The sequence below is a fragment of the Alexandromys fortis genome, unplaced genomic scaffold, assembly GCF_014885135.2.
Source record: "Alexandromys fortis isolate MF-2015 unplaced genomic scaffold, M_Fortis_MF-2015_v1.1 scaffold_87, whole genome shotgun sequence".
In the NCBI taxonomy this organism is placed as follows: Eukaryota; Metazoa; Chordata; class Mammalia; order Rodentia; family Cricetidae; genus Alexandromys; species Alexandromys fortis.
Window position 1 is genome coordinate 7,762,105 of NW_026067971.1, and position 11,451 is coordinate 7,773,555.

Genomic DNA, 11,451 nt, shown 5'->3' on the forward strand with positions numbered 1-11,451 from the left:
AAATTGTTTTTGGAATAGCTTAATAACCATTCCATCTCACATGTCAATCCAGACTAATCTTTTTAATCATTATTTTTTATGGTTGTGGTAGCGCTCACACCTTTAATCCTAGCAAGGTCTTTTTCACACATTCCACATTACTTATATTACCACAGAATCTGTAGTAATGAACCCTTACTGGAATAACAGTGTAGCACATGCTCTGTTGATCCACACCACAAAACTCTAAAAAGCACGTTATAATATATATATATTCCCAGAAACAAGATTTGCATGTGGCAACTCTGGAGATAATTTTTGCTAGATAGCCTTTTTAGACTGATAAACTAAGTCCCAAATAAATGTAGACAATATAATAAATCTTTTAAACAAACAGTAAACAATACTTCATAAAGGTAGTAATTTCACTTATTTTAAAGAAAAAAATGTACTCTGTATATCAAAGATTAAGCTTAATAGCATTGATAATCAAGAATCTACACTTTCTAGCAAACATCTTGGAGAAAACGTTACTCAAGGCTGTTGTTCAAGCTCCGTGGTGGAACTATGTCTAATAGAGTGGGTGGGAGAGAGAGAGCAGCTGACAGTGATGGTCTCCTGGAAACCAAATACCTGAAGAGAATATTGCAAACATCCCATCTGCCAGTCTGTCAACAAAGAATACGATGAACTGAACTGCGCGCATGCATTTAATAGTTTAGCCCTTTTAAAAATTACAACATTCCACTATTGGCTAATGTGACAGTACGTGAGTTTTTCTTTTTCGTTGTATGGTTTTCGGAGACAGGATTTCTCTATTTAACAGTCCTGGTTGTCCTGGAACTATGTAGACCAGGTTGGCCTTGAACTCCCAGAGATCCGCTTGCCTCTCTACCTCCAGAGTGCTGGGATTAAAGGCGTGCGCCACCATGCCCGACTGTGAGCTTTATTATATCTAATTTTTAATAATGCAACTTCTGTAATGAACCTGGCACTAGTTATTTATAACCACCCCGGAAAGAAGCATATATCCGAGTTGCTTAAGATAATACACTATATTGGATCTGACTACTGGCTCCTCGTTACCGAGGAGAGCCACTTTTCTGAAAGTTTCCTTTCTTCCTCATAAACGAGAGCAGGGAGCTCTGATCTGAACGCTGTTAGTTATAAAAATCCCTCCTCCGGTCACACACAGGGCTCTGCTTCCCCGTGTCCCATTCGGAGCTCCTGTCACTCAGTGCCCTAATTCCGACCAGCTGAGGAAAGAGGAAAAGGAAGTTCCGTGGTAGCGACCAGGGCTCCTCCGCCACGTGGCCCTCGGCGGCTCTTCTGCCCACACAGCCTGCACAGGGCCAGCGAGCTCCCCTAGGGCCTGACCGCGGAAACGCCGCGGGAGCACTGCCGTCCCGCCTCCCGCCGTTCCGCCTCCCGCCCGCCTCGTGGGGCAGGGCGGGGAGCACACCCGGAAATCCGCGGAGGAGGGAGGGTGGGACCTGGGGAGAGAGACTTCCGGTGGCGCAAAGTGTGCTGGGACCAGCTTGCGGCAAGCCTCCTTCCCGGCCTGCAGCGAGACCACCGTTAGCGCCGCTCGGCTTCCGCCCCTGCTCTCGCCCCGGCGGCGGCGGAGGCCGCGGCTCCGGCTGTGCTCGGCCCCGTTCGCCTTGCTTCCCCGGCGGCCTCGGCAGACATGTTGTGAGGCGGCCGCGCGGGTGCCCGAAGGATGGTTTGGCCGAGGCGGCGGCAACCGCTGCTGGTGGCGGCGGCCGCGGGGGCTCCGGCTCTGTAGAGCCGGGCCTGTGGGTGTCCTCCCGGGCCTGCGGCCGGCGGGGCTCCCGTGCCGTCCGGGTCCCCGGAGCCCTCGGCACCCCGACCTTCCCTTCAGACGCGCACTAGGAGCTCCCACACAGTGGGCGTTCTCGGCCCGCCAACCCACCTCTCCCTCCTCTCCGAGCTCCCCCGACCCCGACGCCCCTGCCCGGGGGCAGCCTGAAATCTTCGCGGAGTGGTGGACCAGAGTCGAGGAGTTTAAAAGTTGGGGCCCGAAAGGCAGGAAGGTACGATGGCTTCCTCGTCTGGCAACGATGATGACCTCACTATCCCCAGAGCTGCTATAAATAAGATGATCAAAGAGACTCTCCCTAACGTCCGGGTGGCCAACGACGCCCGAGAGCTGGTCGTGAACTGCTGCACTGAATTCATTCACCTTATATCTTCGGAAGCCAATGAGATTTGCAACAAGTCGGAAAAGAAGACGATTTCCCCAGAGCACGTCATACAAGGTATGGAACTTGTTGAAATGACGGTCCAGGGGGAAAGTCTTGCTGACCGCTTCGTGTCACTAGTAAGTCCTGTAACGAAGAAGTCACAAAGGCCTAGAGACAGCTTGCATCTTAAGAAAATACCTATGTAGCATTCTTCGGACATTTTTCATCCAGCTAGTGCAAATAAGAAATGCAAACATTAGGGTCAGCAAACATCCTCAATACCTAACTAGTACAGTTTGCAGTCGGGTCTTAAAGCAACCAGAATTGACTGTCTGCAGTTTAACTTGGATAATAACAGGTGAGAAAGGAGCTTAAAGGTTCTCTCAGGGAAAGTTAAATTTTAGAAAGAACGTCAAGCATGCGTTGAGTCACAGAATACCTCTTCCTCACCTGACCCTTTTTACCAGTGTAGAGGAAAAGATTCATTTTGAACACACGAATAGAAAAAAACACTTGGACTGTGGATGTAGGTCAGTGGTGTATCGTGTGCCTGGCATGCACGGGTCCTGCGTTTGATTACCAGTACGGAATTATATATACATATTAACTTGAGTGTTAAGTGTTGTAAAGTTTATTGCTTTCCAAAAAGGGAGCCAGTTTTTGCTTTAAAATTTGATAAAAAAAAAAAAATCATCACCATGTTAACCAAAGCTCTCTGTAAGAAAAAGGCAAATGACATTTTTTTTCTTTTTGACTTCCTCTAACTTTTGATTGTTTTAGTCTTAGAAAATGTTGAAAAGCTTGTACTGAAAGCTATGCAAAAGGTGACAAGGGCACCCACACCTCTTGCAGTACTGGGCCTTGAACTGGGTCTGACACACGCTAGCAGGCTCTCTGTCCTCTCCTTGTGCTGTTCCCGTTTGTGTGTGTGTGTGTGTATTTAAGGTTTTATTGAAAAGCATTTCTAAACATCTCAACAGTTTCTTCCTTATCTTGGAAAATATTTTTAGTAGGGATTTGGGAGACTGCGTTTTTGATGGTCGCAGGGAAGGGAGACAGCACTTTTGGGGGAAAATACTCTCTGTGGCTTTTCATGAACTCTTAAGAGAAAGTTGCATTGAGTCTGAAGCAATAACTTATATTTTTCCACTATCAGGATTGAAAAAAAGACAAAGTGACTCCTGTGAGCCTTTACCCTGTGCTGAAGGTAGCGGTAAAGCACACCCTGCTGTGACGATATTGTGTGTGTATAAATAAGTATATCACATACGCACGTACTCTGCCATTTCAGTTCACAGTAGATAACCCCTAAGGGAAAAAAACGCTTGCTGTAACCACCATTCCCTGCTGCTTATTTGATTTTTTTTTCTTTTTTCAAGACGGGGTTTCTCTGTGTAACATTTCTAGCTGTCAGGGAACTAGTTCTCTAGACCAGGCTGGCCTGGAACTCACAGAGATCTGCCTGCCTCTGCCTCCTGAGTGCTGGAGTAAATGCGTGCGCCACCACTACCGAGCATTTATTTGATTCGTGTGTGTGTGTGTGTGTGTGTGTAATTCAGGGCCTTACATGTGCTAGGCAAGCATTGTCCTACAGAGCTATTTTCCCAACCCACCTATTTGATTCTTGAAACTAGTTTTTTTTTTTTTTTAAACTGCTGGTTTCATTTGCTGAGTGGTAAGAAAAATGGAAGCCAAGTTGTCTGTTTTTTATTTTTATGTTGTATATGTGATTGTTTTCCTAAGTCTTTGAACAATCACCTGACAAATAGCCAACATTGTCTTTGGCTCCTCCTAAAGCATCAGTTTTTAGTGGAAACCGCAGAGGATTTCAGTAGGAGTTGCCTACACATGTGTTTGTACCAGGAAAATGAGATTGTTCCAAGAATCTAATAACGCAATCTGTCTTCTTGGGGAAAGGTTCATTTTTTCTAGGATATATTTAGAGTTCTGATTGACAAGATGATTGAATAAAAGTTCAGCCATAGCAAGCAGTATGCTAAATAGTTCCACTTTGGAATACGCTAACTTCGTTTAATGCATGACTCAGAAAGTTACAGTGAAAAACTATTTTCTGTGATGGTGGCAATCTACTGATGTTAAAAATTAAAAAAACCTGTGAATCGACCTGTTGACGCTCATAAATTTACCTTTTTCTTGTAATGTTGCCAATAAGTATATAAGAGGGGCTGGAGAGATGGCTCGCGGTTAGGAGCACTGATTGCTTTTCCAGAGGACTTGGGTTCAACTCCCAGCACCTGTGCAGAGGCTCATAACTGTCTGCAACTCCAGTTCTAAGGGACCCCACACCCTGACAGCCTCACACAGACACGCATGCAGCTAAAACACCAATACAGCCAAGTGGTGGTGGTTTTCATCTTGAGGCAGGTGGGTCTCTGTGTAGCCAGCCTGGTCTGCAAGAGCTAGTTCCAGGACAGGTAGGGCTGTTACACAGAGAAACCCTGTGTATGTAAGAATAGCTGTAGTTTTGCTCCAGTTAGTGTAATGTAGTTGCCGTAAGGTTTTTGTTTGTTTGCTTGGTTTTTCAAGACCGGGCGGCCTGGAACTCAGAGATGAGCATGCCTCTGCCTCCTCTGCTGGGATTAAAGGCGTGCACTAGCACTGCACATCGGAGAAATTTGTGTGTGGGTGTGTTCTAGGTATTTGAAATGTATCCTTCCTGAGTAACTCTGGAAAGCTGGTAAAATTATGATAGATACAACCTTTTCAGATTGTTTTTCTGTGAGAGGCAAAAGCAAGTGAGTTCCAGGCCAGTTACAATGCTGTCAGCATTGATTATTTAGGAACAGAAGATATATACATATAATATACATTCTCTCTCTGTCTCTCTCTTTCTCTCTGTGTTTTATTTATTTATTTTTTTTTAATATTTATTTATTATGTATACAATATTCTGTCTGTATGCCTGAAGGCCAGAAGAGGGCGCCAGACCTCTTTACAGGTTGTTGTGAGCCACCATGTGGTTGCTGGGAATTGAACTCAGGACCTTTGGAAGAGCAGGCAATGCTCTTAACCACTGAGCCATCTCTCCAGCCCTGTTTTATTTATTTTTATTTTATGTGTGTTGGTGTTTTGCCTGCAGGTATGTCTGTGTGAGGGTGTCAGAGCACCTGAAACTGGAGTTACAGACAGTTGTAAGCTGCCATGTGGGTGCTGGGAATTGAATCCCGGGTCCTGTGGAAGAGCAGCCAGTGCTCTTACCCACTGAGTCGTCTTTCCAGCCCCTGTTTTTTGTTAATACACGTTTTTAAAAGGTTTTCATGTTGAAGTTAGAGTTTTTATAATAAAGTTAACTAACTGTACCTTACTTCAGGCCATTTTACTCACTCAGTTGCTAAAGTGTAGTTAGGAACTGAAATAATTTTATCACCAAATAAATATATAAAATATCATAATTTAGTTAGCTTAACTATTTTTCATCCTACTTTCAGTAACTTAATGAATATATGTTCCTAGCCTATTTTTTAATGGGACAAACTATGTCATTAACCAGTAAATTCCAAATAATTTGCCTTTTTTTGTATTCTTTAATAAACAGACAGACTTAATGATGCTTGACTATTATAAGTGGCATAGGAAAGATATTTTTCTTACTCAAACCACATGTTCTTGTAAGAAATTTTAAAAGTTAAAGAGGGAAAAATAAAAACCTGTGTGCCTTGAAATGTTCCATTAGCTTTTAACCAGTCTCTAGCCAAATATTAAGGAAGTAGGTAAATATGGGGCTAGAGAGATAAGCTCAAAGGTTAAGAGCATGGTGCTGTTCTTGCAGAGGACTTGGGCTTTCACACACTCACAGGTTGCCTTTAACTCCAGCTCCTGGGGAGTACTGTGCCCTCACCTGGCCTCTATGGGCACTACACTCACGTGTACAAATCACACACACACAATTAAGAACAAAAACCTTGAAGGCTAATGGTTGATAAAAATATTTTGTCTTAGTTAACCAGACAGTTGCTACATAACTGTCTCTCAACAGGAAACTAAATGTTACATGAATGAGGGAAAGCTATATTTTTCACCTTTCGTGCTTTTATTTCTGCAGCACTAGAAAGTTTGGGGTTTGGCTCTTACATCAGTGAAGTAAAAGAAGTCTTACAAGAATGCAAGACGGTAGCGCTAAAAAGAAGAAAGGCCAGTTCTCGTTTAGAAAACCTTGGCATTCCCGAGGAAGAGCTATTGAGACAGCAACAGGAATTGTTTGCAAAGGTAAGTAGTGTGCTTTACATTATTTTCATTGGAAATTTACCAAATTCAAGGGGTTTTTGAAAATCACTTCATAAATCAACATATCTAGAGGATTCTTTCTCTAGCTCATTGCTTATTACTGAGTCTGATGTTTAGAACTTGGCCAGTTTGACTCTAGTTCATGTAAATGATTGCAACACCGATTTTCTTTCCTTTTTTTCTTTTTATTGTTGTTTTGTTTTTGTTTTTCCAGACAGGGTTTCTCTGTGTTTCCCTGACTGTGCTGGATCTCAATCTGTAGACCAGGCTGGCCTCAAACTTAGAGATTCACCTGCCTCTGCCTCCCATATGCTGGGATTAAAGACCACTACCACCACTGCCTGGCCGCTAATAGATTTTATTATGAGTGGATACAAGGAAAGTCCAACATTTTCTGCTAGCAAGGCATTGATCTGTACCAAGCTGGTTTTACAGTTCTCCTGACTCAGTCCCTCAAGTACTGAGGTAAATTGTACCATCAAACCTCACTGCATTTGAGCCTTAAACATTATCAGGCACAAGATACAAGTGTCGTTCATTAAAGTAGGCAAGAAAGAGTTTTGGTTAAGAATGCATACTAGCCAGGTGGTGGTGGCGCACGCCTTTAATCCCAGCACTAGGGAGGCAGAGGCAGGCAGATCTCTGCGATTTCGAGGCCAGCCTGGTCTACAAAGGGAGTTCCAGGACAGGCTCCAAAGCTACAGAGAAACCCTGTCTCAAAAAATCCAAAAAAAAAAAAAAAAAAAAAAAAAAAAAGAATGCATACTATTCCAGAGGACCTGAGTTTGGATCCCAGGACTCACTTTGGGAGGCTCCAAGGAGATCCAACACCTTTGGCCTTTGAGAGTACCAATACTCATGTACATATCCCCTGCAGACACACACACATACATAATTAAAATAATAAATCTTAAAAAATAAACTACTAAGCTGGGCGGTGGTGGCACACCCCTTTAATCCCAGCAGAGGCAGGTAGATCTCTGCGAGTTCAAGGCCAACCTGGTCTATAAGAGCTAGTTCCAGGACAAGTGTACATTGCCTGCAGAGGCCAGAAGAGGATGTTGGATCCTTTAACAGATAGTTGTGATCTGTCATGTGGGTGCTAAGAAACCTAGATCCTCTGGAAGAGCAACCAGTGCTTTTAACTGTTGAGCCATCTCTCCAGTCCCTTTTCACTTTCTTCAGTTGAACTAAAAATATTAAGAGTTCTTGTTTTTCTAGGTATGTCATAATTACATAGTACTTGGAAAATATCTATATACATTTGTTGAGTAAGTCTGTTAGTTACTTTAATTTACACTTAACCAAAATGTGTACACTTTTATGTTTTTAATTCTTAGGCTAGACAGCAACAAGCAGAATTGGCCCAACAGGAATGGCTTCAAATGCAGCAAGCCGCCCAACAAGCCCAGCTTGCTGCAGCCTCAGCCAGCGCATCCAATCAGGCAGGATCTTCTCAAGATGAAGAAGATGATGATGATATCTGAAATTCACCATCTCAGCTTCTGGTCCTCTCTATATATAAAAAAAAAAAAACAGTGGAAGAAATGCTTATCTGTAATTGTGTATGCATCCTGGTGGACTTACCGTTGGTGTTCTAGAGACGTCTGCTGTCAGGTTTCAACTGCTGTGCTGTACATGTAAAACTGTCTCTTTGAACATGAAAATTTAAGGTTCAGTATAACATCAGCTTTGAATTTGTAACGGTGTTTCTGGAGTCTAACATAACATCAGCTTTGAATTTGTAATGGTGTTTCTGGAATTTATGAGTAGTGTGAACACTTTATTTGTTCTATAAATAATATTACAGAAAATGTCAGGTTTATAAAAATGCAGTGAAATTCACAGATGTCTTAATTTGTATTTGCATTTTCTCTGCCCTTTTAACAGAACTAAAATTGAGAGTTTTATATTGAGATGGGGCATGGTGTGATGCAGAATACGTTGAATCAGGTCGGCAGAAAAAATTCAGTTCTATATAGTATCTAATTTTTTTTGTCTTTTAAAGTGAGTATATATGCAGCAACAATTATATATGCTCAGATAAATATACTTGCTAAGAGAAAAACTCAAATAAGACATTCAAAAACTAGAAAGGAAATGTATTCACTAATAGCTGTATAAATTTGGTGAGTTATGTTTTTGATTTTGTTATTGTTTTGTGTAACAGTAAAGACTAGTTTTATCATAGTATAATTTATCCTGAGCTACACTATGCCATTTCAGAAACTGGCTAATCTTGAAGATTGTTGTGATTCGCACTGTTTCACTCCAGTTTGGTAACTGTTCATAGTATTACTTGCTTAGTTCATGTTTATGTCATTTGCGTATAGAGGTAAGACTTATGCAACTGTTGCTTGGGTTCCGTTGGCTTAACTGAGGCTCATGGATATTCAGACTTGCTAGGGGAAATAAATGAAAACTAATGAACATGTTTGCGATGAGAGAGGGCTTTAAAAATATTATTTAACATGTAGTTTACATATTGTTTGGTTTTAGCGTAACATTTGCATTTTCTTGACTAGGTGACCGTAAGAGTCCAGTGCTAATTCTTGATATGACGTCGTCCCCCTCATAATTGAGTGATGGCTTTAAAGTTTTGCGTTTGATTAAAGTGTCATAACTGACCAGCCCTATATGAAGTGTTAACTTGCTTGTTAAAGGAAGCAGCTTGAATTTGGTTTCGGTGACTGAAGTGTGACAGTGTTTGTGAGAGGGACCCGGTGTATCTGGAGAAATGGTGGATTGCTTGTTTGGAAACAAAACAAATGCCATCTAAGGAAGTCATTAAGTTCCTATGTCTGTTGCCAAGTCATTTAAATTTCTGTATTCACCAAGCCCCAGAAGAGATTCTAGCTGCCAGGATTTTAATTTTAATTGGAGAGCTAAGTAGAGTTTATAAGGATTAGATTTCTTAATATTCATATTTTGCAGTTTTAGAAAAAGGGAAATATTGTTATGCATTTATCAGATAGATATTCTTCCCCAGTATAACAGAAAAGGTAGTAAAAGGATAGTAATTTTGCTGAATGCTTTATGAGTTATTTTAAGGTGTTTCATGGATATGCCCATGACGTGTTTGGAAAAAACTAGAAGGAATCGTTTTTTCAAAAAGGTTAAGTACCAAAGGTAGGTAGTTTAGTCTACAACAATAAGTTAGTCATGGCTGGCTATTCTAATTTGTACTGTAACATTCTTTTACTTTGTTAAGTGTATGTTTCTCAAACAACTTAGATATTTTTCCATACTTCTTTTCTGATGCAGTCTTCAGGTTAATTAATATTTTACTGCATCTGATAATGTATTATATGTTTGAGGCCTAGTGACTTTCCATTTTGATGTTCTTGTGATTTCATATGCTGTATTCTTCAAGCAATAAAATTCTGATGTGTTTTATAAATTGTTTTTGTAATTAATGATTATATGGCAATTTCTGTTATGATTTTCAGCACTTTTGAGAATGACTAGTATGAAAGACATGGGTTATTTGGTATGCAGTGTCCCCTTTCCCATTAGTTTACTGCTATTTCAGAAAACATAGTTTTTCTTCTTTTTGTAAATGTCCAGATACGGGCACTGCTTACACTCATTAAGCAGTACCTTGTTTTTAACATTTTTTTAATAATTTATTTTTATTATGTATATGGTGTTCTGCCTGTATGTATCACTGCAGGCCAGAAGAGGGCACTAAATCTCATTACAGATGGTGTGAGCCACTATGTGGATGCTGGGAATTGAACTCAGGACCTTTGGAATAACAAGTAAAGCTCTTAGCCACTGAGCCATCTCTCCAGCCCTGTTTTTAACATTTAAAAGTCATAATTATTTGTTGCTATAGTCATTAGAATGATTTAGTCTTAGAGAAACAAAATCCCTAGTTTTTGAGAAATATATTTAGCAAATATTTTCCCATCTGAATCTATGTTTTTCCAGCAGATTGTAAGGTTGCTAAAGTGTAATTTTTAAAAAAAGGCAGTATCTTGCTCTGCAGGCTAATTTTTCTTTTTCCCTGTGCATATATGTATGCATGCATGCATGCACTAATGTATTGTGTGTTCAGGTAGGCGTGGGTGCATTTGTGTGTACACTTGCCTGTGGAAGCCCAATGTTGGTGCCAGGAATCTTCCTTGATTGTTATTTTAGTTTGTTCGTTCTTGGTCAAACCAGAGGTCACCTATAAAGATAGTCTTCTAAGTTAGCTCACTCCAGGGATTCCCTGTTTCATTAGTGAGCTACCACACCCATGTAGCAGGCTTTCTTGGACGGATAACCCCCAAATCATGACACAGAGACTTACCAATTATGAACTTGCCTTAGGTTAGGCTTGTTTCTAACTAGCTTTTTTTTTTTTTTTTTTTTTTTTTACTTAAATTAACCCATTTCTATTAATCTGAGTGCTGCCCTGAGGTTTGTTTACCTCATCTCTATTCTGTCCTCCCAGCTTTCCTGCTTCCTCCAAGTCTTGCTGCCTAGCTGGCTCCCTTTTCTCTGCCCACCAGCCCTGCCTATCCCTCCTCTGCCTGGCTATTGGCTGTTCAGCTTTTTATTAGATGCCGTGCACAATGCTTGTCTGCGCTCTATGTGCTACCATACAGTTCGCGAGCTTCGGGCAGGGGGCTGGAGGTTAAAACATACAAAGACACATGGACCTCTAGTCACTGGTAAGAAGCCCTTTATTCTATAGCACCATGGAGGCTTATACACCCAACGGTCAAGTGGGCCAACAGGTGAAAACCTTATCCTCTGATCCTCAAGGCCAAGGCAACACATGCTCGTGAAGCAGAGCTGGTAAATAACTTTGACACAACTTTTAGTAACTCAAATCAGAAGGAAAGTAAAGATCTCTAGCAGGGAAGAGCAGCTGGAGGCCAGGACTCCAAACGGTCCCAACAATTAGACAATCAGGTGTCTTAGGCAGGCAAGGTAAAACAGCAACACATCTTTACAAAAGTAACATCTTAACAGTTAAAAAACTATTCCACAACACACCCACCTAACATTTATGTGGATTCTGGTCATCGGA

The 11,451-nt window shown here is 41.4% G+C and overlaps 1 protein-coding gene across 1 annotated transcript; it reads left to right on the top strand.

Moving 5' to 3' along the window:
* The first annotated feature begins 1,509 nt into the window (after positions 1-1,509).
* On the top strand, positions 1,510-9,064 carry Dr1 (down-regulator of transcription 1). The gene is made up of 3 exons (XM_050155621.1): positions 1,510-2,258; positions 6,247-6,410; positions 7,769-9,064. The coding sequence occupies exons 1-3, from the start codon at positions 2,039-2,041 to the stop codon at positions 7,913-7,915; spliced, it is 531 nt and encodes a 176-aa protein (XP_050011578.1). The 5' UTR covers positions 1,510-2,038; the 3' UTR covers positions 7,916-9,064.
* Positions 9,065-11,451: the final 2,387 nt, after the last annotated feature.

Bases quoted from the DNA above. Each gene is read 5' to 3' on its own strand.
- Dr1 (XM_050155621.1), top strand. From the start codon at position 2,039: ATGGCTTCCTCGTCTGGCAACGATGATGACCTCACTATCCCCAGAGCT. The intron at 2,259-6,246 runs GTATGGAACTTG...TTATTTCTGCAG, and splicing joins CCCAGAGCACGTCATACAAG to CACTAGAAAGTTTGGGGTTT. The intron at 6,411-7,768 runs GTAAGTAGTGTG...TTTAATTCTTAG, and splicing joins AACAGGAATTGTTTGCAAAG to GCTAGACAGCAACAAGCAGA.